The sequence below is a fragment of the Tetrao urogallus genome, assembly GCF_951394365.1.
Source record: "Tetrao urogallus genome assembly, chromosome: 6".
NCBI lineage: Eukaryota > Metazoa > Chordata > Aves > Galliformes > Phasianidae > Tetrao > Tetrao urogallus.
In genome coordinates, this window is record NC_136819.1 from 55,462,049 (window position 1) to 55,485,455 (window position 23,407).

The 23,407-nt window shown below is 39.6% G+C and overlaps 1 protein-coding gene across 1 annotated transcript in view; it reads right to left on the reverse strand.

Annotated features, from left to right (window-relative positions):
- Positions 1-1,407: 1,407 nt before the first annotated feature.
- ARID4A (AT-rich interaction domain 4A) overlaps positions 1,408-23,407 on the reverse strand; it is a gene marked incomplete at both ends in the record, with an annotated part of 41,767 nt that continues 19,767 nt past the window's right edge. The window contains 15 exons of the mRNA XM_079537493.1: positions 1,408-1,511; positions 2,315-2,461; positions 3,514-3,729; positions 4,398-4,502; positions 4,697-5,821; positions 6,623-6,685; positions 6,895-7,090; positions 7,265-7,349; positions 8,315-8,512; positions 10,191-10,441; positions 11,309-11,537; positions 13,014-13,111; positions 13,262-13,356; positions 15,460-15,532; positions 22,755-22,921. Of these exons, the coding sequence (XP_079393619.1) occupies positions 1,408-1,511; positions 2,315-2,461; positions 3,514-3,729; positions 4,398-4,502; positions 4,697-5,821; positions 6,623-6,685; positions 6,895-7,090; positions 7,265-7,349; positions 8,315-8,512; positions 10,191-10,441; positions 11,309-11,537; positions 13,014-13,111; positions 13,262-13,356; positions 15,460-15,532; positions 22,755-22,921 (3,152 nt within the window). The remainder of the gene's footprint in view (positions 1,512-2,314; positions 2,462-3,513; positions 3,730-4,397; positions 4,503-4,696; positions 5,822-6,622; positions 6,686-6,894; positions 7,091-7,264; positions 7,350-8,314; positions 8,513-10,190; positions 10,442-11,308; positions 11,538-13,013; positions 13,112-13,261; positions 13,357-15,459; positions 15,533-22,754; positions 22,922-23,407) is intronic.

Here is a 23,407-nt window from a genome sequence, read left to right on the forward strand (position 1 = left end):
CAATGTACAAACATGAATAAAAAAATTGATAAAAAATCGCTTTTATACATAATGTATATGCAAACTGCTTTAAATACATGGTTTTGGAAGAGTTATTTACAAACTGTATCTGTCTGTGGGACAATCCACAGACAAAAGCATACAAAGTTGCTTTACCTTATGGTTGCATCTCAACTTTGGGAGATAGAAATTCATTCGGCAGCATAGCAAACATAAGAACTCGCGACAAAGTATCTTAAGGGCAACCCAACAGATTCTGTTCCTCCAAACAAGGTGAGTAGGACTGCCAAAGTTTTCCAACCAAAGTCAGAGTTGAATCCAGATGCCCGCTTCCACATCTGCGTGGTGGAGGACACAGAGCCGGACCCATTTCAATGCAGGCACGGGTAAATCCTCCTGTGAGAGCCAGAACTGACAGCTGTGTTTTATCGAAAGAGTGAACTAACCTAGTTTGGTTGCTTGCTTTTTTTTTTTTTTTTTTTCTTTTTTTTTTTCCAATTTTATTAATATTTTAAAAAATACATAAAAATACAACATCCAATGTCTGAATAAATATATTTAACAAGTTGCAAGATACCTTATTTTACACAAAAATTTCAGCTTTAGAAATCTTGTTAAATAACTTCATTGTTGTTATATATTCATTTTTCGTCTTTTTGTAACAAAATAAAAACTCTGAAATTACATAGAAAAAAGACAAAATATTTTTGTCAAGGGATAAGATAGTCCACTGAAAACCTATTCACAATTCCACTGTAAACATTAATAAACATTAAAATATTTGCATAATTGTGTGCTCAAAAATCCTATAAAAAGTGGAAGACTTATTACAACTGTAGTTTTCAGTCAACTACACTTCCTTTCACAATTTATTTTGTCCCATTTACACCTTTAAAACTGGGCACATTGCTGAACACGTACTTTGGCAGTTCTGTATAGCAAGTGCTTCCACAAAGAGGAACTACTCACCGAGTTACCACGGCTCGGTGAAAGTGCAGCAGTTACTCAGTTCATTTGGATAATACTCTGATGTCTCTACCTGGTGCACTTGCTTCTCTAAGGTTACCCGAGAACACCTGAATGCTTCATTGGACATAACTTTTCAAATTTGATAAGTGCCCTTGCTCTGCATTAACAAAAACAAAACAGAAACAAACACGATGACAAGCATGTCAAGTTGTGCCTACAAACCTTCAATGAGCTTAATTTCTCCGAACGGTAACTTAAAAACAGAACAAAACAACAACAACAAAAGAGAGGGAAGGAGGGGAGAACAGATACAGTCCAGCAGTGGAAGTGTGTACAGGATATACTTGGCAATGTCAAACCAGTCGAGTGCTTTCTGTGGCTGAATGTCAGGATTGAAGTCCATGGCAGCAAGCTGCTGGCAAGGCAGAGCAACGTGTATCACCTGCATTCTACAGCAAGCACATTTTGTGGAGGGGAGGACGACGATGGACTCATTCCAGTGTCTGATGAAGCAGATGACATGGATGCTCCTGCATGAGACACTGAAGACAGAGAACATGTCAGCATCGGATGACGAAAGCACAAGTGAGAATGAAGGTGCCTATACTTAATACATATTAAAAAGACCTTGGAGATTTGGCGTGTTGCAGAAACGGGTGAATTTTTGGCAACTCTTTCTGTTGTTATACTCACATAAACTCGATGAGTGACCTTATCCTTCCTGCATCACACACCAACTGCAACAATCCATTAGATGGTTTACTATGCTGACTCAAAACACAGAATCACAGAATGGCCCGGGTTGGAAGGGACCTCAAGGATCATGAAGCTTCAACCCCCTGCCGCACGCAGGGCCACCAACCTCCTCATCTCACAGCAGCCCAGGCTGCCCAGGGCCCCATCCAACCTGGCCTTGAACACCTCCAGGGATGGACGGGGCATCCACAGCCTCTCTGGGCAGCTGTTCCAGCACCTCACTGCTCTCATAGCAAAGAACTTCCCCCTGACTTCCAACCTCAATCTTCCCTTCTTAAAACTCTCCTCATGATTTCCCTGGAAATTCCACATTTCCAAAGGACAATTATAATACAGTCAGTAAATGTTTTTGCTAGGTTCACATTCTGGAAAGTCAAAGATACACTTTCTAAACATGTACATATATGAAAGATAACAGATACCACTTTTTCTCCCCCAGAATGCTGTCCAATAATTGCTTCAGGTTCTGTATTCTCATGAAAAATGCTGAAAATCTCAGGGGAAGCATACACAGAATCACACAGGATAATAGGGGCAGGATGGGACCTGTGGAGATCATTTAAGTCCATAAAGCAAAACTGAACGTTACCTTCTCTGTCTTTCTTTTTTAACCGCTTTCTTCTCCTGTCTATGGTGGCCACTTCTGACTTCAGAGACATGTAGTACTTTCGGATTTCCTGTAGCTTTTCTTGTAAGAAGGAGATCCTTTCAGTGCTGCTCATGTTGTCCAGTTCATCTTAAAAGTAGGAAGAAAAAGGAGGTGATGAAGAAACGAACGCAACTCTTCGAGTGTACAAGATGGACACAATTTTCTTTTTAGAAGGAATTTTCTTGCAAATTCCCCCAATCCAAGGCCCTTAAAGCAGGCAAATAACACAAGTAAGAATCATGCTGCCCATGAGGAAAGGTTACACTGCAGATATTCCACTCTTCCTGCTAGATGCACTCTTTAAACAAGACATCCTTCTTTACACAGTAACACATCAGGGAGAGGAGGGAGGTATCTAACACTCAATAAACTCTCCTTATCAATTTTAATTTTAAGCTATATTTATAATGAAAAACCAAGATAAGATACAGCAAATAGTTGTTTAGCATCCTAGCTTCTAATCCCCACCTCTTCAATCACAGCCTTGATTTTAGCAGTCTCAATTCCTGAACTGCAAGTTAATACTTTGACCACTCCACCAAAGCCTCAGTTTTTGGTTACATTCACTTTTTTGATAGGAGAGTTGGGATTCCAGTGGACAGAGGCTTCATAATTCCAAATTCACTGAAAGATTGCCAAAAATTATCTGGAATCAAGTGAACAGGGAAACATGGGAGGGGGTATCATAGAATCCTAAAATGGCCTGGGTTGCAAAGGAGCACAATGCTCATCCATTTCCAACCCCCTTGCTGTGTGCAGGTCACCAACCAGCAGCCCAGGCTGCCCAGAGCCACATCCAGCCTGGCCTTGAATGCCTGCAGGGATGGGGCATCCACAGCCTCCTTGGGCAACCTGTGCCAGTGCCTCACCACCCTCTGGCTGAAAAACCTCCTCCTAATATCCAACCTAAACCTCCCCTGCCTCAGTGAAATGGGAAAAAAGGATAATTTTGAATTTATAATTATTTTAAATGAAACAGGAGTGAACATAACTGTGAAACTTAAGGATTAATTCCAAAAGCTCTGCCGAAACGTTTCTAAAATACCGAAGGTGCAATGCCTCAAGAAAGTCTGTCTTTCACAATTTTGGTTGATATTGAAAAAAAAAAAAAACCCAACAAAAAAACCCAACAATCTTACTGAGCTGAAAACTCCACTTGTATACTCTAGGTGAAGAATTCTGGTGGTGGTGTTTTTCTCTGTGTTTGTCCTTTTCTCCATCTTTGATGTGAGGTGAAATCACTCTTGCAGGTGATCGAGAAATCTTCTGTGGTTTTGATGAGTTTAAGTGTTTTACAGGAGTACATTTACTGGAACTGTCCAGGACAGGGAGGTCTTCACTGTCACTGCTTTGTCCTGCAGCAAGAGAAATGTATTTGAATTTCATGAAAATGATCAAGGTTTTAAAGCTGTAGCTGTAATCAGAAAAATTATTAAGAAAGACCAGTTGCTTCTTGCTCAGAAAATTCCAAAATGCACACTGGAAAAAAACTGCATCAGATTCACTAGGTGCCTTTGGCTCCTATTTTGGGATTCTAATTGAAAACAGACACTGAACAGTTTCATTTAAAAAACAAAAAACAAGCAGGTAACACACAATCGTGTAGATATTCTACACTGCTTGTGTATTTACTAAATTGCTTTAAAAACCTGAAACACTTCTAAAACACGACTAACAGCACAGAAGCTTTAACGAGAAACAGAAAATCGTAAGCTACACAATATTGCAAATATTTTGGATTCCCACAATAATTACAATATTCCACATAACCAGTTAAGTATGCCTGAATATTCTACGTCAGATAATTACTATTTTAGCTTGATATTTTAAAACTTTGCTCTTGTAGTGCCTAAATACGCTGACTCATTCAATTCAGCCTCTTCAGTTTGGATCTAATCACCAAAAATGAGCTATGGGAACACAAGTCCTATCTAACAGAAATAACATGTCACAGTGAAACAGTGGGCCCTATGCATGTTTGTGTGACAGCATAACCTCCCCCTCATCTCCCTGAGGAATGTACCTGTTCCATTCTTTTCATTTTTGGCTGCAGCACTTGTTCGCTTTGGAGTACGCTTTTGTTTTTTTGCCAGCGTTCCACTATTGCTATCACTGGGCCTTTTTTGACCTACATGAGTTAGAGAAAAAGAAAAGAAAGCATCTCAAGTATTTCTGCTATTAGCCAGCACTTTTTATAAGCAAGAAAGACATTAAAAGCTAGAAGAAAAAGCAAAGTAGTAAGCTTTAGCAACGTAATACCAGACTTCAAGAAGTCCAGAAATCATTACAAACAGAGACTGACGCCTCCCAGGAAATGCTCACCCTTCTCTCCAACGTCTCTTTCTGGCACCACTATGCTACAATTGCTGGACGTAGTGCTGGCTTCAAATCCATTAGCAGACTCGCTCTCACAGAGCCCTTCTTGAGATTCTTCTGCCACACTGTCCACTTCAATAGTCATGTCACTTTCGCTCTTGATGCTGCGGGACTCGTCTTGACTAAGTGTCAGAGGTGAGGCCACCGAGAAGCTCGACTGCACAGCAGCAGGTAAGGCAGCTGGATTTGAAGTATTGGGATCTGGCTTTTCTGATATCGTATCTTCACTACTGCTCTTCTCCTTTTCGTCCAAGTCATCCAAGTCCACTTCATGACAGAGCAAAGTTTCGGGACCAATGTGAGGCATCGTGTCATCCTCATCTTTCAAGGGAACGTTATCATTCTGTTCAGACGGACGCTGAAAGTTCTCGCTCCTCAGCTCTTCCCCATGCTGCACAGACTCTGCCACGAGGGATGGCATTTCTTCATTTTCAGTTCTGTGTGACCCTTCAGCATTCAGCCCTCTACATTCCTCTGCCCCAGTACATTCATTGGTCCTCTCATCAGATACAATATTTGGGACTTCCATCTCACTCTCTCGTCGACTTCTTTTCTCAGGTGAAGCCTGCTCCAAAATCTTCCTTTTCAAAAGCTTCTTATCTTTTGTGGAAGGCTCTGTTTCAGTTTCAGTAGTGCTGGAAAACTCTTTGCAGTCCAAGGAAGACATGTCTAATCTTTCATTTTCTGTAAGAGACTCATTAGCCACCTCTTCTTGACTTCCTGGAGAAACCTTTGCATTCTCTAAGCAGAGATCTTTTGTCTTGCTCCTTCTCCCTTTTCCTTTAGGTGATTTTTCAGCTTCCCTCTTGACTTCTTCCGTTTGCTCTGTTTTATTCCCAAAAATCTGCACTATCTGTTCACTTTCTTCAACTTCCAGTTTCAGGATTTCTAATGGCTGCACTTGAGTCCTGTCATTTTCTCTCAGTGCGTGAGGAATCTTTGGGCTTTCCTCGTCTAGCTTCTCATCATTTTGTTTTTCATTCTTTTCCAGTTCTGAAGTTTCTGGAGAAAACTCCTCATTCATGTTCTTCTCAGATGATTCATCTGCCTCACTGTCAGATGAAGCAGAGTCTGCAAAAATTTTAAAACAAAGAAATGAAGAAATGGAAAGGAAAAGCAGCCTAGGTCATTTAATACAGAACTATTACTTTTTTCAACTACAAACTCTTTTCCAGTAATCTATGCAATTAAAATCAATTTACAACAAGCAATCCCAAAAAACAACAAAAAATCCACTTACTACAGTTCTTATTGCAACCCCAAGCCCCTACTCAACAATAGTAGTGATGGCAGCATTATTTCCTAAATTATCCAGTATAACTGTATCACAGTTTCTAGTAGCAAAAATAATTGTACAGATTCCCACGTGGACACTGCTAAATTATTGTATGAATCACACACCACATAAAACTTCAGCGTTATGATGTTACCAGAAGATTATTCAGGGACCCACACTAAAAAGAGGCAGCGATTTCACTTCAGTTCTGATTTGCAGAGGCTTAGAAATACCAGAAATATCACTGTCATTTGTATATAATTAACTTCTTTACTGGATGATGTAGTACTGAGGCTGAGGACTTAACTTCCATTATAAACACTATTATTATTCCACTAGGTCTGCTCAGGATTAAGACTGAAAGGCTCTGGCTGAAGAACATGGGATGACTTGCACTGTCACTTCCATGCCATGGCTCTCCTGTGAGCAAATTGTGTTCTCCAGCAGTTTCAATTCACCTGCTTCCTCAATAAAAATTCACAGGCAGGTTAAAAAAATAATAATAATAGTAAAAAATAATAATTTTAAAATTTCTTTTCAAAAAAGGTACTAAAAAAAAAACCCTCAAAAACATACGCAGGACTGAGATCACTCACCGTTTGATCCTCTATCAGAATCAAACATTCCTGAGCTACGTCTTGTCTGCCTGCGAGGTGTTGCTAAAATCAAAATTGAAAATATTAATTTTCACAGAGTCAAATCTGCACCAGAAATGTGTTTTTGTCATACTGCTTGTACACTGACTGGTTAAGCAGGATTTTAAAGCTTCTGAAAGCACTCTGTTCACTGAAGGTGTCGTGTCAATGCACTGCATTACGTCACTGTTTACATGCACTTCCATGCCAGAACGAGAGTGCACCAGATGTACCTTCTGTTCCATTTGGCAAAGGTGAGGAATCTGACAAGTTGTTCCGTGCACTTCTGGCTCCTGATTTACCTTCACTATTCGGTGTTTTGGATAAAGATGTGTTTGATGGAAGAGTAGATTTCAGAGGAGGTCGCCCACGCTTCGATTTTTGTTTCTCCTCATCTTTCTTCTCATCCTTTTCGCTGTCTTCTTTATTCTGAGGGAGAAAATTAACATTTTATTATTAAGGTGTAAAATTCTGCTCCTTTTTCCCTGCACATTTATTAGAAAGCCAGAGCTTGGACTGAATCTTTTTTTTTTTTTTAAATAAGGAACATAGATAGTCATAAGTCTGGTACTACAAGAAACTTATTGAAATCATCTGTATTACTTTTGTTTTTTTCTTCTGTTTTCTCTTTGGTCCTCCTTTGTCCACAGGCCAGATAATGCGATCAGCTTTCACCCATTCATCATACCTAAAAGCAAGTCACAACATATTAGATACAAGAAAGCTGTTTGCAACAGGATGTTTAGAAAATTACAGAAAACATTTCCAAAGAGAGGCAGCAAAGCAGAGCACAGATCTACAGATGTATGGAGTATCTGGCATTAGGAAGATCAACTACATTGCTAATAAATTATTACATTAAGTTTCAAAAAAAAATCTAGTAATTTTTTCTGAATTTCCATTAAACTGTCTGAAGGACACCGACCTCACAAACAAACTTCACACTGCCACTAAAAGGAATTTGCTCAATTTACTCAGAAATTCACAGACTTGGAACACCTGAAGTTATATACTTGAAAGGCTTTATTAAAAATAATTATAATAATAAATTAATTCTGTTATATTTTTGCTTATGTAATCACCATTTTCCAACCAACAAAAAAACCTAGCAATTTCTACAGCTGTACTGAATATAAAGCATGGCTGCCAAGAGAAGAATCCAATCTTTTTGTTTTCTCTAGATCCTTGCTGCTGGGCTCTCTCCTAACCTCCCCACATGTAACAACCATTCTTGATAATCACAGGGAACACTGAATCCAAGAATAGATTCTGTTGCCAAAATCTCAGTGCCTGCGTATCTTCTAATTGAAGGCATCTTCCCTATTACCAGGGCTTCTTTAAACTCAAGCCTGACGCTGGTGACACCAGCTGGCACAATAAATTACATGGATACTTCTATGAGGAGAGAGGATTACACAGTGTAAGCAGGATGGAAACTTGGAAACGTACAAGTGCATTCTGAGATTTTAATACTACAGCAACATGCCATGAACAAAATCACTACCACTGAAAAATGGAACAATCAGATAACACTGCCATGCTGACAATTCCATTGCAGCCAAGCCACTGATTATCTTTCTCTTTTTCTTCTTAAAAACAAAATCTTTTGGAAGTAACCATCATTTTAGAAATCAAGACATGCTATCTCCTCACCTTACATTCCAACCATAGTAATGCACTAAATATAAAACCTCTCCATCATCAGTCTCAGTGCTTTTAATGCTGGCTTCATAAATTTTCTGTGTCTTTCCACGTCCATATTTTACTTTCACTTTGGTTCCAGTCAGGCAAGGTTCTGTATCCTCCTCATCCTCTTCACCTTCTGATTCTCCTTTGTTCTCAATCTCCTCCCTGCAATAAAATGTATTTTAAATACCCACTAATTAGTGACAAAGTTTTAACATTTAATTAGCACAGCCAAGCTGCTACCAAAGAAAGAAGACTGCAGCAAAAATGCTCATTCTCTGCATCACACCCTGCCTCCAAAGCCAGCCTGAACACAACTCTGCAGGCTGAGGATTTTAAAGAAAATTTAGATAACTCAGAAAGAGGAATCAATCAACGCAGTGTTTGGCTTCTAAGATAGGAAAAACTAACTTCAGTTTTTAAAATATAATTGCTTTTGACACACTACTGTAAAAAATAGTCTCTTCCTCTTACGCTGCTTAATAGCCTGAAGTTTATTAACAGCATATGGAAGTTTGAAGGACAGTGATCCTGTTGCAGATATTAACACCATTCCAATGGAACAAATATTGACTACCACAGTTTTAACCAAGATCAGAAGTGTCTACACAGCTCTTCTGTCTATACCTACATATTGTTAGCAATATCCAACCTTGGAACACAATATCTAAACGTAGTTCCTACAATCATAACCTGTTGCTAGGGTGAACCTAGAGCGATGCTAAACCACAAGAATAGTCAGCAGTAGAGGAAATCCTGAAAGACTACAAGTTTACTTTGAATAAAATGTATTCACCAGGGACAGATGAACTATTCTGTTGTGGCAAACAGAATAAAAATGAAGATGATGAGCACCACCTGCATTACTCAAAATATCTTTGATGCCCTACTCACTTGACATGACTGCAACCTGCCACACACCCACACTGCACCCCCTTTTTGCATACTATGGTCTGCTAAAATATTTCTCTCTGGGCTGAACAGTGAAGCTTTCTTTAAAATAACTGTGTGTTGCTCCTGCTCCTCAAACCTCCTCAGAGGAAAACATGAAATAACCCCACCAGCTAGTATTCAGTATCAGCTGCGTCCCACACAATTCAGCCACACGGACAAGAAAAACAAGGCAGGCAGGCCAGCTTAAACAACTCAGATAATGCCCTCAACCACTGTGGCAACAATGTGAGACACCAGGTGATAGCTTGCTTCTGATCAAGCCCACTTAAACTTGCCAAACTTCGTTTCTGGACAGTATTTTCCCTTGGACAATCATTTCTTTTCTCTACTCTTTCCTCATCCATCCACTGTTCAGTCAGTCAGTCTTTGCCATTCTACAACTCTCCATCCAATAGTTTTCAACTTATCTTCAGGTTTCATTCAAACTCCTCTTTTCTTCTCCTTTGCTTTCCTAGCTGAACTTCTGCCTACCAATGATACATTTAAGTAACCATGAAAATAAGTGAGCTGTGCGTTCACCAGTCATCACTAACAACAGAGAAGCTTTATGTTTTAACTGTTTATGTTTTATGCTTTAACTGCCCAGCTGCTCACCATCCATACAACAGCCTGTCTTACTTGTTGTCTACATAGGAGTGTGATTAAACAGATCTTGGCAGGACTTTCAAGAAGATGGAAGTGAAAAATATTGCCTGCCATCTACCAGAAAAAGGTAATTCCTTCAAATATAATCAACACTGCAAGCCCAAAATAGCAGTTTCCTTTTCCTTTCCAGCTGATTTTCACACTTTAGAAACTAGTCAGACCTCCAAATTCTGTGGATGCACTTGCTTAACAAGTGCCCTGACGCAGATACACTGCTAAGAAGGTGACACAAATTAATGCTTACCTCTCCCTCTGCCTCTCCTCATCTTCATCTGACTCTTTATCAGAGTCCTCCTGTTTTTTAATCTTTTTCTCTTTTTGCTTTGGCGTACTTTTTCTTCCTAGCAGAGTTTCATTTTCTTTCTTTTCTGCATTCTCGAGGGCTTCCTCTATATCTTTGTTTTCCTTGTTGTTGTCTTTTAATTTGTCTTGTGTTTTATCATCTTCACTCTCTTTTTTAGCAGGGGTTGTGTCACGGGCAAGCCGTCTTCGTCCCTACAACACAAATAAAACCTGGTTAAAATCTACTGTCACTTGTTTTCCTTATAGGCTCTCCGAATACACTACTCCTGTATGGAAGAAAGGCTGGAGATAACACCAGAAAGCAAAGCAGGATGCCTGCAAGGTCTGTTGTCCCTGACAACAACAGCAATGCTGTTCAAGTGCTCATATTGGACTGAGACAAGACACCTTCCTTTTAGTGTCTCCAGTCCCAACAGCTACCTGTTGATTTCACAGAAATCTGTCAGCTTGACAAATACTGAATGTTTAAGAGGTATTTTCAGCAGTGGGACACCTGCTGTTTGGGACTTTCTCAGACTGATTCTTGGGGCTCTAGTACAGGTTTATCATTTTACTACTGAAGTATCTTTGACAGGGACATTGCACAGTGACTTGAACATTTAAGTATGTTATGAAGAGATACTGTGCTAAGAATCAACTCTTTCTGTGGTAAGAAATGGGTCTTCCTTTGATTCTTAAGGCTTCAGCACTCCCTTGATATGCCTGTTTCTTGACACAAAGCCTCACGTTTCACGTGCAAGTGGAAGTTCTCACCCACAACCAGGACTATCCTGCTGGTTCACACTGTTCTGATGACATACAGCTCTCAGCAGCTCTCAAACCATCCCTGAATAGAAACACAACTGACAACCAACACAGCCTTAGCAAATCCTATGGAAGGTTTAGAAAGTGAAGAAATAATCAAAATGTAATTAACAACTGAACACCAACTCTTCTTCACTGAATGCTGTCCTATAAGAATGCTAATTCCAACATACAGTTGCTGCACAAGGGAAAACTCATTATGTAAACTGTTCAATATACAAAGGGTTTAAGTAGAAATCAGTCTGAACTACTTACCCTTGGGGATCTTAGCTCTATTTCTTCTTTTTCGCTCTCGCTGCTGGAATAATTTTCTTCTGCTTCCTTTTTTGCTTCTGTTGGAGGCATTTTTTGCTCCTCTTTCACACTCTCCTCCATTGGTTCCTCGTGTTTCTGTACGTCTTCTACCACTTTTGGTTCATTGTGATGAATGGTCCTAAACTGAATGTTTGCAGAACGGCAGTACTCTTCAAAACCATAAAGATACCTGTATGAAACAAGCATGAGTTTCATTTACATTTCAGCTTTTCTTTTTGCTTATCTAAGTGCAAAAAAAACTATTTTCCTGCTCACAGGGAAGAACAATAACTTCAGGGGAAAAAAAAATGAAAACAGAAGAGCAGTTTTTGAAATAAAACAACTCTGAACAAGAAGTCAAGCAGTGAAAAAGACAACTCAGCACGTACACACAGCTGCTTCCCACAAATTTTACTTCATCTCTCTTCAAGTAAGAGCTCATGACAGTGAAGCCTAAGAACATAGACACAGTTTTGCAAACATGGAGTGACAGCAAAGATCAGCCTAGTATTAGAATATGGGCATATAAGCAAGTTACCACAAGGTAACAAATCGTCATGCATCAGCTTGCTCTCTGTTAACTGCCTGTGGACACGCTCTAATCCAGTTACAGGTGAGGGAAATGTGAAGAAGCAGCTCCCTCAAAGAATAACTATGCAAATCACAACACACTATCATGTGTCCATACAACAATTGTTTTCACATCAACAGCAACCTAGCAGATATTTACTTTTTTAATGATACATACTCTTCTCTGTAAAATACAGACCTTAAATATGTGCCCACTTCAAATGCCACTGAAGATAGTCTGAACATTTTCATCTTCATCAACATTAACATGAGTTGAGTCATTAGTCATTCATCCCTATTCAATCAGCCAAATTTCCTTAGGTTCGAGTCAAGAGAACCTCATTCTTCCCTTCTACTCAAAAAGCCCAATTGTTTCTTGTTCAAACTTTCAGGAGAATAAATAATAAAAATAATCTTTATTTAGAAAATGAGCCTGAAAAAAAATGTAAATCCTAAAAGGTTTCCATTTCAAAAGTAAGAGCATGACTCAAAAGCAGGTGTTAGAATAAAGTTTCACACATTTTTATTACAGTAGTAGTTCTACTACACAACACTGTCATATCCACCATAGCAGTATACATTAATTATGTAATTCTGAAGCTATTAATCTACAGAATCCAAACAAAGATGACATTTAAACATGCAGTTTGATATCCTTCTCTATCAACATTTGTGAGGAAGTTAAAAAAAAAAAAAACTGATAAAAAAAAATCTGCTCTCTGTAGGCAGCATCTAAGACTTGAACAGCATGCAACTGAGATTAATAACCATAAATTGCAAACCTGAATTTGCCCAAGTATTTTTTAATAACTTTTGTTGTTGTATGCTGAAATGGCATCATCGTATGCTGAAAATGAATGTTTCTTGATTAAAAAAAATGAGCACAACTCTAATGCAGCCCTGAGCACTCCTCCTTTCCTCCATCTATTAAATCCTTGGCAATGGAAAATGCTCAAAATTGCTAATTAACTGAAGAATGGCAACTACTGTTCCATTAAACTACCAAAAACTGCTTGAATGCTGTACATGCTATTAGCAACAACAGCAACAACAAAAAAAAAAAGCAATGTTTTCACTGTTTCACAATAGAACTTACTTTCTGTAAGCAGTTTTTACATTGTAAGAAGCAGCCGAGTTCAAAATAGGAATGCCAAGGTCCATATAAATTTGCTTCCAAACAGCACCGCTCTCAATCTTTGGGGAGAGAAAAGACAAAAAGAAAGAGAAATGTAAGCTGTCATGTTTTGTTGAGCGAGAACATGAAGGAATGACACTTAACACACACACAAGTCACAGCCTTTAAGAACGATGAGGCATTTAGTTTCGGGAACACCCGACACTTACATTGTCACACCCACCCTGCTGATATACCAGTCTAAACAGTTTGAAGAGATTAAGGTCCTTGTAGCCCAGAACTGGTGGTTTATTGATAGGAGTACCTAAATGAAACAAAAATAGGAATAAAAATCATCACAAAGAACAGCAAACTGCTTCCTCCATTCATTCAGCACACAGTTCATTACTAAGTCTTCTACATTTTAACATTTCTATTTAATAGCTCCAAGATGTGTCACAAGTCAGTAGTTTCCCACCAACAATCAAGGCTTCACCCTCTTCTGAACACATCACAAATTTCTGGGTGGTTCATCAGCGTGCTGGCAGCAGCTGCCTGATAACTATGATTTGTGCAATAATCCCTATCCAATTGGCTGCATCCCACTGTTCCCCTTTGGAGGTGGGGGGCAGCAGAATTGCAGCAAGCTGTACAGAGTGCCTGATGAATGCTGGAATATGGCAACATGTGAAGAGCTGAACTCCAAGCACTGTGGTCTGAAAGAAATGAGATGGGGGCAGAAATGTTTCTTTTTGTAATGCAATACAGACAAACAATCAGAATGTGAAACACCACAAATTCCTAATAGGATGTGAATATTTGGGAAAAAGAAAGGATCTGAATCAGATGAGTGGCAATGATCTAAAGAACAATAATTAATTACAAAAGGAGAAACCAAAAGAGACTTTGGGCAAGTGGCTGTGTATGTACAGCATCCTTCCCAGCATGGAGGAATATCACCCCATTTCCCACTGCTTTGTCATCTCCATTCATCTTCATGCAATAGTATTTAGAATCCTGAAAGAACTCTGTAGGACGTTGGGAATAATGTCACGATTACATGAATGGAAACATTCATAGTCAGAGCAGAGAATACAGAACAAATCTGGCACGAATAGAAATACTGCTAAAAGGGCACAGGTTGAAAAACAAAAAAAAAGGCAAAAAAAAAAGGCAGGGAGAATGACACAGTCCTGAGAAGTCCTGAATATTGCTCAATCAACACATTGGATTAAGGAACAATTCCTGCACTGGGTCTTCAAATTAAGTGCACAGACACCTTCCTGTTTCTCCTCTGCAAGTCACTGATGTCATCCCTCCTCTTGGTTCATAGAAGGTTTCTAAGAGTGCTTAAGGGAGTAGGGAAGGAAGCAAATAGAAGGGGGAGGACCCAGGCAACTGGGAAAGTGAAAAAATTTGGATTACTCCAGCAACATTTTTTTTTAATTATTAATTTTTATTTTTCCCTAAAAACCTCTTACTTCTCCAAGGCAGGTTATCTGTAGAAACATTGGTTCCACACAGACAGGCTCAAAATGATACTGGCACTCTGCCACAATACATGATCTGTTTCTAAGCCTGTGATAAGCACTGGCAATACTGAACAGACTTTCATAGTCATAGACATAGCAAAGCAGCAATCTTTAACAAAAGGTAAGCTGGCTTTTTCAATGTATTTTCCACTATAAAATCCAGTTGTTTTTTTTTTCCATTGAAAGGAAATAAGGGAGAAATATTCTGACACCACCATATAGCATCAGTCTCATCACAACTGCAAATGTGAATGGTTTATGCAACAGTTCTCTGAAGGGAGCAGGATGCACCTGCTGACCACCTAAACGTTGCACAAGCCTTTCCAATGGATGTCTTACCCCAGGACATTAACTGTTCCAATTCATTACAGTCTCACCTAATTCTGATTCTAAAATCATTTTAAATATGCCATTTTCTTGTTCTAGCTACTGGACAAAGTAGGATGTTCTTTCTTCAGGTGAGTATCACTGCTACATCTGTGCATGATTAAGGCAAGGGGCTGAAGATGGCACTTCTCTTATTATCTGTTGGTTGAATTTCATCATCCATGAACAGCCTCCTCAGGTTCCAGCCTAAGTCTAACAGCAGCAGAGCTCCCAGCCGTGGCTGTTACAAGAGAACAGCCAAGAGCTTATTTAACAGTGACTGTTAACACAAAAAAAAAGACTTTACAAAAGCAAAACAATAACATCTCAAGGAGGATTTAAGTTTCCTGTGTGCACTGTGCTTCAAAGAACTTGAAGCAGCTCTGCCACGTGAAAATGCGTGTTTTCCCCTGTCTAGGCTGTTATTCTTGTTCACTGATGTGAGAACATGCTCATAACAACATCCAGCACACATTCAAAAGCCAGCACAAAAGTGGACTGAAGGTGAAAGAAAATTCATCTGGCATTACCTCTGTCTTCCATAAACTTATAGAGCTGTTGGAGGAAGTTGTCCCTCTCTTCAGGATCAAGCTCTTCCTCGGGCTGCGAAAACAAATGCGGTCACAATGAAAACTAAGTATGCAAAGTAACACTTGATTTGTACAGAAGCAGAACGGCAAAAACTAAACCCCAACCACTTTCTGCTTGGCCCCACACCCTTAACATGGTGACACGTGCAGAAGACAAACTTTCCCCGGTGGGTTACAGTGGGTACCTCAAGAGGAGAAAAAGAAAACGAAGAAGAGCATTCAGCGTGATCCTCAAAATGAAAATATTATTTAGTGTCTCATTCTAATACAGAAGAGGTCTGTTATTTAAAGCACCGAAGCAGTTCACAGGAACATAGTATTGTTTGCTTACTAACCTTCCTCACCCAAACTACAGCTAAGGCTGGTAAATGCTTTCTCCAACTCTTCCTATTTTTGATGCTCAAGACGAATTCCTTTTGTGATTAAGCACTGATGCTTGCCTTCAGCTCACATTTGGAAACGCTTTTACGGACACTTCCACCATTCCCTAAACACATATTTTCCATACTTTTCTATTTTAAGTTCCTTCATCTTATCTTTAAAACTTAAATTCTTAAAAAGACAAACACTTACTAAACATTATGGTAAGCAGTCCACATTGTATAACAACGCTTTTCTTCTTTTAACCATGAAAACAAATTAAATTTGGGGGAGGGTTGGAGGAAAGGCAAGAGAAAAAAATCCACTTTCTACATATCTATATAAACTTCACAGAATTCTGAGATTCTAGCAGAGCCCAGCAAAATCTTCTCCCTGCAATGCTTTATGCATGCCACATTCTTCCTGCCAGCCTGGCAATCACAGGACTGCTGGAAAGGCAGTTTGTACAAGGAAGACTGCAAGTGTCTCGAGAGAAAGACGTAGAGCACGTGTCAAAAACCTTACATTACTTTATTAAAAATAACAGAAAAGTCACACACAGCTCCAGAAGGAAAGCAGAATTGTAATTTCAACTTCATCCTCCTCTGTGTTCTACAAACTCAAAGCTCCAAGGCAGGAAGAGAGGCAGTGAAATGTAAATGTGCGTGCTACTGCCTTGTTAACCAGAAAGCAATCTGCCAAGCATCAGTATGAATTTCAGCTCTGTCTGCATCAGTGAATTCTATGCTTCAAAGCCCAACAGGGATCACCTACAGTCAGACAGAGATGGTATCTGTTTCGTATTTTCCCATTTTTTCTTTGGAAATAATTGGAGGAAATTAAATGAGAAATCACATTTCCTCATGTTGCGTATTATAGGGATTATATAAAGAGGAACAGTTATCTACAGAATTACATCCTTTCAGGTTAGCAAATGAATTATTGCTATAGAAACCACAGCTCCTTTTCCCTTTCTTGACAAGCTGCATCACGAACTCCACGATCGAGAAATTTCTAACACCTACTGTAATGTTTACTGAGTGGAGGCAATACAACTCTCACTATACCAACCAAATCCATCTGAACAACACCAAGCATTCAGGAATATTTCTGAAGAGCTGCACTCCAACCATTTCTTTTACAGAGGCTGAATGCCAAACCAGAACTGTAGGTCAGAACAGCAGAATGTAGGTTAGAAATAGCACTCTTGCAGACAGAACGTTAACCGTTTCACTGACGTGCAGCATTTTCACCTGAAGAAGAGCAAAAAGGAAAGATGAAAGCTTTTACACGCTTACAGAATGGGGACAGGAAACCTGACTGCACTATGTGAGATCTTGAGTTCCATACTCACTTCTCCCTGCAGACTGTGCGTGAGCCAGGCTGGCACTCAACAGGGACAGTCTGTGTCATGCCTGGCACCCACACCAGGGAAGGCCCAACTCCTTCTGAGAAGTGACCTCAATATGACACATGAAATGCTGATGCCACAACCTGCCATCACCATCAGAGAGTGAATGGAGAGCTACAGTTCCTAGAATATCCCTCCAGCCAGCAATGAGGCAACACTGATACCTTCTGAAAGCTCACCTCTATATCCAGACACACATGCCCATTTTCTAGATTGGGAATAAATAAGTTTATAGAGGGAATTCTTCAAAATTAGCTTTCTTAAGGACGGTTCTGTCTCTCCATTTCATTTTCCTTACAGAGACGTTGCAAAAAAGAGACAGTACCAAAGGCAAGTTCAAATGAGAAGCAAAACAACACCAGATTTGTTAGGGCCAGGAGTTCAAAATCAAGACCTTTCTTCTTGTTCCATCCAATACCCAGAAGTAGATGCAACGTGACAAAATGTGTTTTGTTTCAGGCCACCTAATTTCATTTTCTAAATAAATAAATAAAGCTCCAGAATGCCCTTTTTGCCTTATCACCGAAAAGCCAAATTTGGGGGTGTTTGAGAGCCTGTTCGTCCTTTCTAATGAGCAGGTCACATCATTCAAAGAATATGATAAACACTGAAAACTGAAAGCAGCAATGAACACAGGACTTCTGTATCATGTGTCTCCCAGCTCCATTTCATATTACCTTTCGAATAATGCTAACAGTACTCCCATGCATTTTGTACAAATTACTTGGCGGTCGTTACTCTCAAAAATAAGCAGAACACAAACCTTGTGAACTTGCAGAAATTTCCTAATTGATTTTGCTTCATTTGCCTTCCAGCCCCTTTATAGACCATGAGTTCAGCCCTCTCTCCTTAGTGTGATTTTCACAAAGAACACAGCTCAGTTACCCTGACCCATCATTTACTCTACAGAACAACGCCAAAGCTTCTGTAGATGTTAACCTGAACAGCTGAGTGGGAGCACAGAGGAAGAATGCTTACAGGCATGCACATCATATACTCACTCAACACCAAGCCAAGGTACCAGCAGCAGATCTTCCTGTCATTAACAGATTAACAACACAGTTAACTCCTACATGAAAGAAATGCAAGCTAAGAAGAGGAGCAGTGTGTACAGGACGCAGAGTTCAGAAGAGTGTGCACTCAGGACAAGTTGTCAGGATTAATGTAAATTTGTTTTCATCATTTTAATGTTTGTTTCTTGATGCTGAATTTGAATTAAGGGAATGAAAAGAATTAAACCTACTGCAACAGGTTAGCAACTCTGCAATACATGAAGATGAGAAGCCTTAAAAAGTTCATCTCTACCGGGAAGAAGCATGAATCCGACCATCTCTATACATGGGCTGGGGCAAAAATGGACGATTCAGGTAACATTTTATTTGCTCTTTCAAAGTCACTGGCACAGGTTGCCCAAGGAGGCTGTGGATGCCCCAGCCCTGCAGGCATTCAAGGCCAGGCTGGATGTGGCTCTGGGCAGCCTGGGCTGCTGGTTGGCGACCTGCACACAGCAGGGGGGTTGGAACTGGATGAGCACTGTGCTCCTTTTCAGCCCAGGTCATTCTGTGATTCTGAGAGAAAAGACCACATGAGAATCAGGAACTACTCTGAAGCAGTATGGAAGTATTTTAATTTTAACTACTTGTTTTTGTTTTTATTTCTGGCCATGTTTTGTATGTTTGATTAAGGGGAGGAAATTAAAAGTGGAAGAATTACGGGTCAGGTTGGGGTCTTCCAAAGATGATACTAAAGCCAACTCTACAGGTAGGACAGAAATCCTTTTAAACTCACAAAATTCTAACTAAAAGCAAATTCCTTACCCTTACTGAGGTCTTACGTTAACATACCCATTAAGAACACATACTGAAAATACACTTCAAAAGACTGCATGTTGAAATCTTGATTCCTTTGGAGTCAGAAAGGTCTACAGGGAGACCGAAAGGAACAAACATTGCCTACAGGTTCCCCCATAAAACAGCAGGTATTCGGTTATTTCATCCTGAGAAGCAGCAAACAGGGATGATTTCTCCCTTGCAGAACAACTGAATTACAAATACACCAGTATACATAAGAAGATTTTTAACAAAAATTAGGTAGCACAAGAAAAGCTTCCATCTCGATGGAGATATTGGACTTCAGATTCTATTCTCTTTCCTTGTATCTGCAGTGTATCCTTTCACTGCCAAACATGCCCTTAAATCACAACCATCTCATTAGGCCAGGTTGAAAACTAGTGAAAAATCAAGAGAAATATCCAGATTCTTACCTGGAGTCAAACCAAGTGTTGATTTTTATTTTTATTTTATTTTATTTTAATTTCACTTTATAACGAAATTCTTTTCTACAATACCTCCTAATTTTTCTCACCTTTTGTGACACAAGCAACATCTGTTCTGTTATTCAAACCTCACGGTGTGAATCAGAAGTAATCCCAAGTTGCATTACACATTGCAAGCATTGCCAAAAATCCAACCAGGTGAACATGCTGAGCAACTCAATCCAATGCAATCCTTGTTAAAGTCAATGGCAAACAATTTCCACCTTTTCTTCCTTTAGAATCAACTCAGGACCACACAAGTCAGTTACCAGCAGTGAGGATTAGCATCTCACCACCACCGTACTGCTCCCATTCCTCAGAGCATGAAAAACATCACAGAACAACCACGAAAATCCTGAAAACAGTAATTCTAATTGCATATAAATACATGATGAAAGGTGGCATAATTAGCAAGACAGCCTGTGTCAAAACAAAGTTACAGATTTTAATCCGGCTGCTGGATAAATAGTAGGGTCTATCATCACTAGCTGTAGCAGGTCTCTGCTCCATTACCATTAGAAAAGATCCTGCTTCAGAAAAACAGGATCCCTTCCACCCTCAGAATCAGACTCTTCTGACTGACTCGATACTTTCATTACATATTAAGTAGGTCTGAGGCCATTTGATTGATTTAAGGAAGGCCTATCACAGCAGGTCAGCAGCAGGCCAAGCCGTGACAGCAAAGCTACTCTGCGTTTCAGACGATGGGACTGAGGGGCGCGGAGGAAAAACAATCATTCTGTAAACCTCTGTCCCATTTCCAGCAACGTAACAACATGCAGTCCCACAAAAAATAGGTCCAATGAAGCTATTCTGGCAGAGAATGGGCAGAAGCTATTTGGACCTTGATTATTAAATGAGAAAGTCTACAAAACATAAATGCAAAATCTGAGCAATTCAACATTTGCAGTGAAATAATGGCAAGGCAGCATCATTCACTCATCAGTTCTCTGCAACTGGTATTACTGCCCTTTAAGGAAAAAGAAAAAAGAAGAAATGATGACAAATTCTTTAAATGCTCTCTTACTGCAGCAGCTAGCTTGGCCCACAATTGAAACAAATCATATATTCTAACAGTTGAATCAGAAATTGGATTTCATGGGCTAAAATGACAATTCTGCTCTGAGAATCAGAAGAGATTACTACCTCTCCTCTGCTACACAGCTTCAGCATGAAAATGCTCACCTTATTTTTATATCCCTACTTGTCACCTGGAATTAATGGATTCCACAGCTTTCCATACCAACACATCTGCTTGTCTGTAATCTTTCGTTTCACTTCTTTATATTTGGATTATTCCTTAAAAACAGCCCTATTTCTTTTATAGGAATGCTTTTTTTTTCTCCTTTTTTTTTTTTTTTTAAACCACCAAGCTCTCCCTCCCCCTTCTTTGTTTAAAACACACAGCACTTTTCTGCAAAAGCCACAAAAAATGCCATTAAAAAGGGATACAAGAAAACAAGTCGATCAATTCTTAATTTTCAGTGCTGATATTCAGCAAATTCAGGCAACATTAATGCAAACAGACTAATACAGACTGCAACAGTTCACACCCTGCAAAAATGTGGCCTATTCACTGCAAACAGAGGAAAAACCCCAAAGGATTTTATATTCCACACACATTTGGCCTTACGTTTATCTAATCAGATCATTATTTCCATATAGACATCCACTTCGTTTTCCGGAACAGCAATTAAGCCATAAAATTAACACCTAAAAATAGCTTCTTATTGTCCTTTCTATGTGAAAAGCTCCAGCCTGGTTGCATGCTCCACCAGACAGTTCACAGATCAGAAATCTACAAATCTACCTCCAAATCCACATTCTCAACAAAGCACGCTAACATTACAGATGAAAACACAGAATCCTTACCTACGAGCTGCATTCTTTCAAATGTTAAATGGTTTTATTTCCTTTCTGCCTATCGTGCCCAATGCCTGGACATATTTCAGCCTGACTTCCAAATATTTGTTTTTCTTTCTCTCTCTCTCTTTCTCTCTCTCTCTCACCGCACGGCATCCGCAGTTATACAGCATTACTTACATTCTCTTCCACATTAAAAAATAAATAAATAAATTATTAAAAAAAAAAAAAATTAAAAAAAAAAAAATAATCAGACATTACATGAAAGGCAAAGAAAGAGACAGCCCATTTCAAAGCATCTGGCAAGCCTCCCCTGGCAGGCTGCCAAGCCTCTGCTAAATCTTCCTCTCTTTTGGAGCATGCTCACTCCACGCCAACAGAATGTTGCTGTGGCAACACCGTAGGCAGCCTCCAAGTATGAACAGCCATTCTGTTTTCGCTGTGACAAAACCACACGCTGCAGGGGAAGTGAAAGGGAAACGATATTTGACCTTCCTCAGGAGAGGGACTTCACTGGATTTTTCTGTATAAAGAACCAAACGTCGCCAAGCGTATCGTGAAAACGGCCAGAAACAAAGGAAAAACAAACAAATCCCACCAGCGATCCCCTCCTCCAACTTTATTACTAATTTAGCATCAACGTTAGAAACAGGTAGCAGGTATAAAAGGAACAAGGAGAAACATGTTTTTGATGACAAGAAACTGGTTGTGGAAAATCACTTAAAATAATGCTGAAATTTTGTTGTAAATCTCCACTGAGTATTAAACTCCCTCCACCTGGTACCATCCCTAACCTGTACTATTAGAGATCAGAAAAAAGCTAATGCTGTGACTCACATATAAAGGTAAGTACTGCACTGCTTTTGGTGTCTGAGGCAGCAAAGAGCTCTAACAGGCGCTGTGCATTAGCTCCTGCTTTGTTGGCCTGGCAATTTTGCTTTTGTAGTTTAGTCTGTCTTCTCATCAAACTACGATTTTCAGAAACAAGATACTTTCTTACATGAACTACATAGGAAGTTCAAAAGAAAAATACAAAGCTATTTTTATAGAGTGTTGGATCACAAATGTTTGTTTCAGCATCCATTTGCTCGTTTCTCTTTCACCCAGATTCTTTCCATCACTTTTCTGCCTTTTATTCTTTATTTCTGACCAGGAGCAAAGGGAGGATGCACAGCTCTGAAAACACACTGAAGTTAAGACAGAGCAGAGCTTTATGAAGCGGAATACCTTTAAACATGCAGGTTATTCTACTATCTGTGAAGAGTAACTGAAATTGCCCAGACTTACCAGCACTTCTTCATTTTTCTCTTCTCTTTTTATTTCCTCTTCATCAGTTTCTGCAGCAGCTCCATCTTCCTCATCACTGCTAGAGGATTCCATAATTTCACTTATGTCCATCTTCCAGTTCCGAGGAACCACCTTTGTGCTGAGAAACGTGCTTGCTTCCTGAAGCCCTACAGAAGAAAGGGCCCTATGTTTACCTCATCCCAAGTATTTATAATCAGAAAGCATTTTTCAATTTCCTTTTCATACTCTTGTAAATTAACAAAGCAAACTTAAACCAAAAATGATAGTAAGTGATGGAGTAGCTTTAAACACTCAGTCTACGTAGTACATACTTAAAGACAGATTTTAAAGATCAAGTATCAGAACTTCAAGGAGCTTAGATTTGAGAGCATCCATCTGTGTTTTTCACCCAGAGGGTGGTGAGGCACTGGCACAGGTTGCCCAAGGAGGCTGTGGATGCCCCATCCCTGCAGGCATTCAAGGCCAGGCTGGATGTGGCTCTGGGCAGCCTGGGCTGCTGGTTGGCGACCCTGAACATGGCAGGGAGTTGGAACTGGATGAGCACTGTGCTCCTTTGCAACCCAGGCCATTCTATGACTGTGGTATTTCCTAGACACATCCTCATGAGCACTACTAAGACTTGCATCTATTTA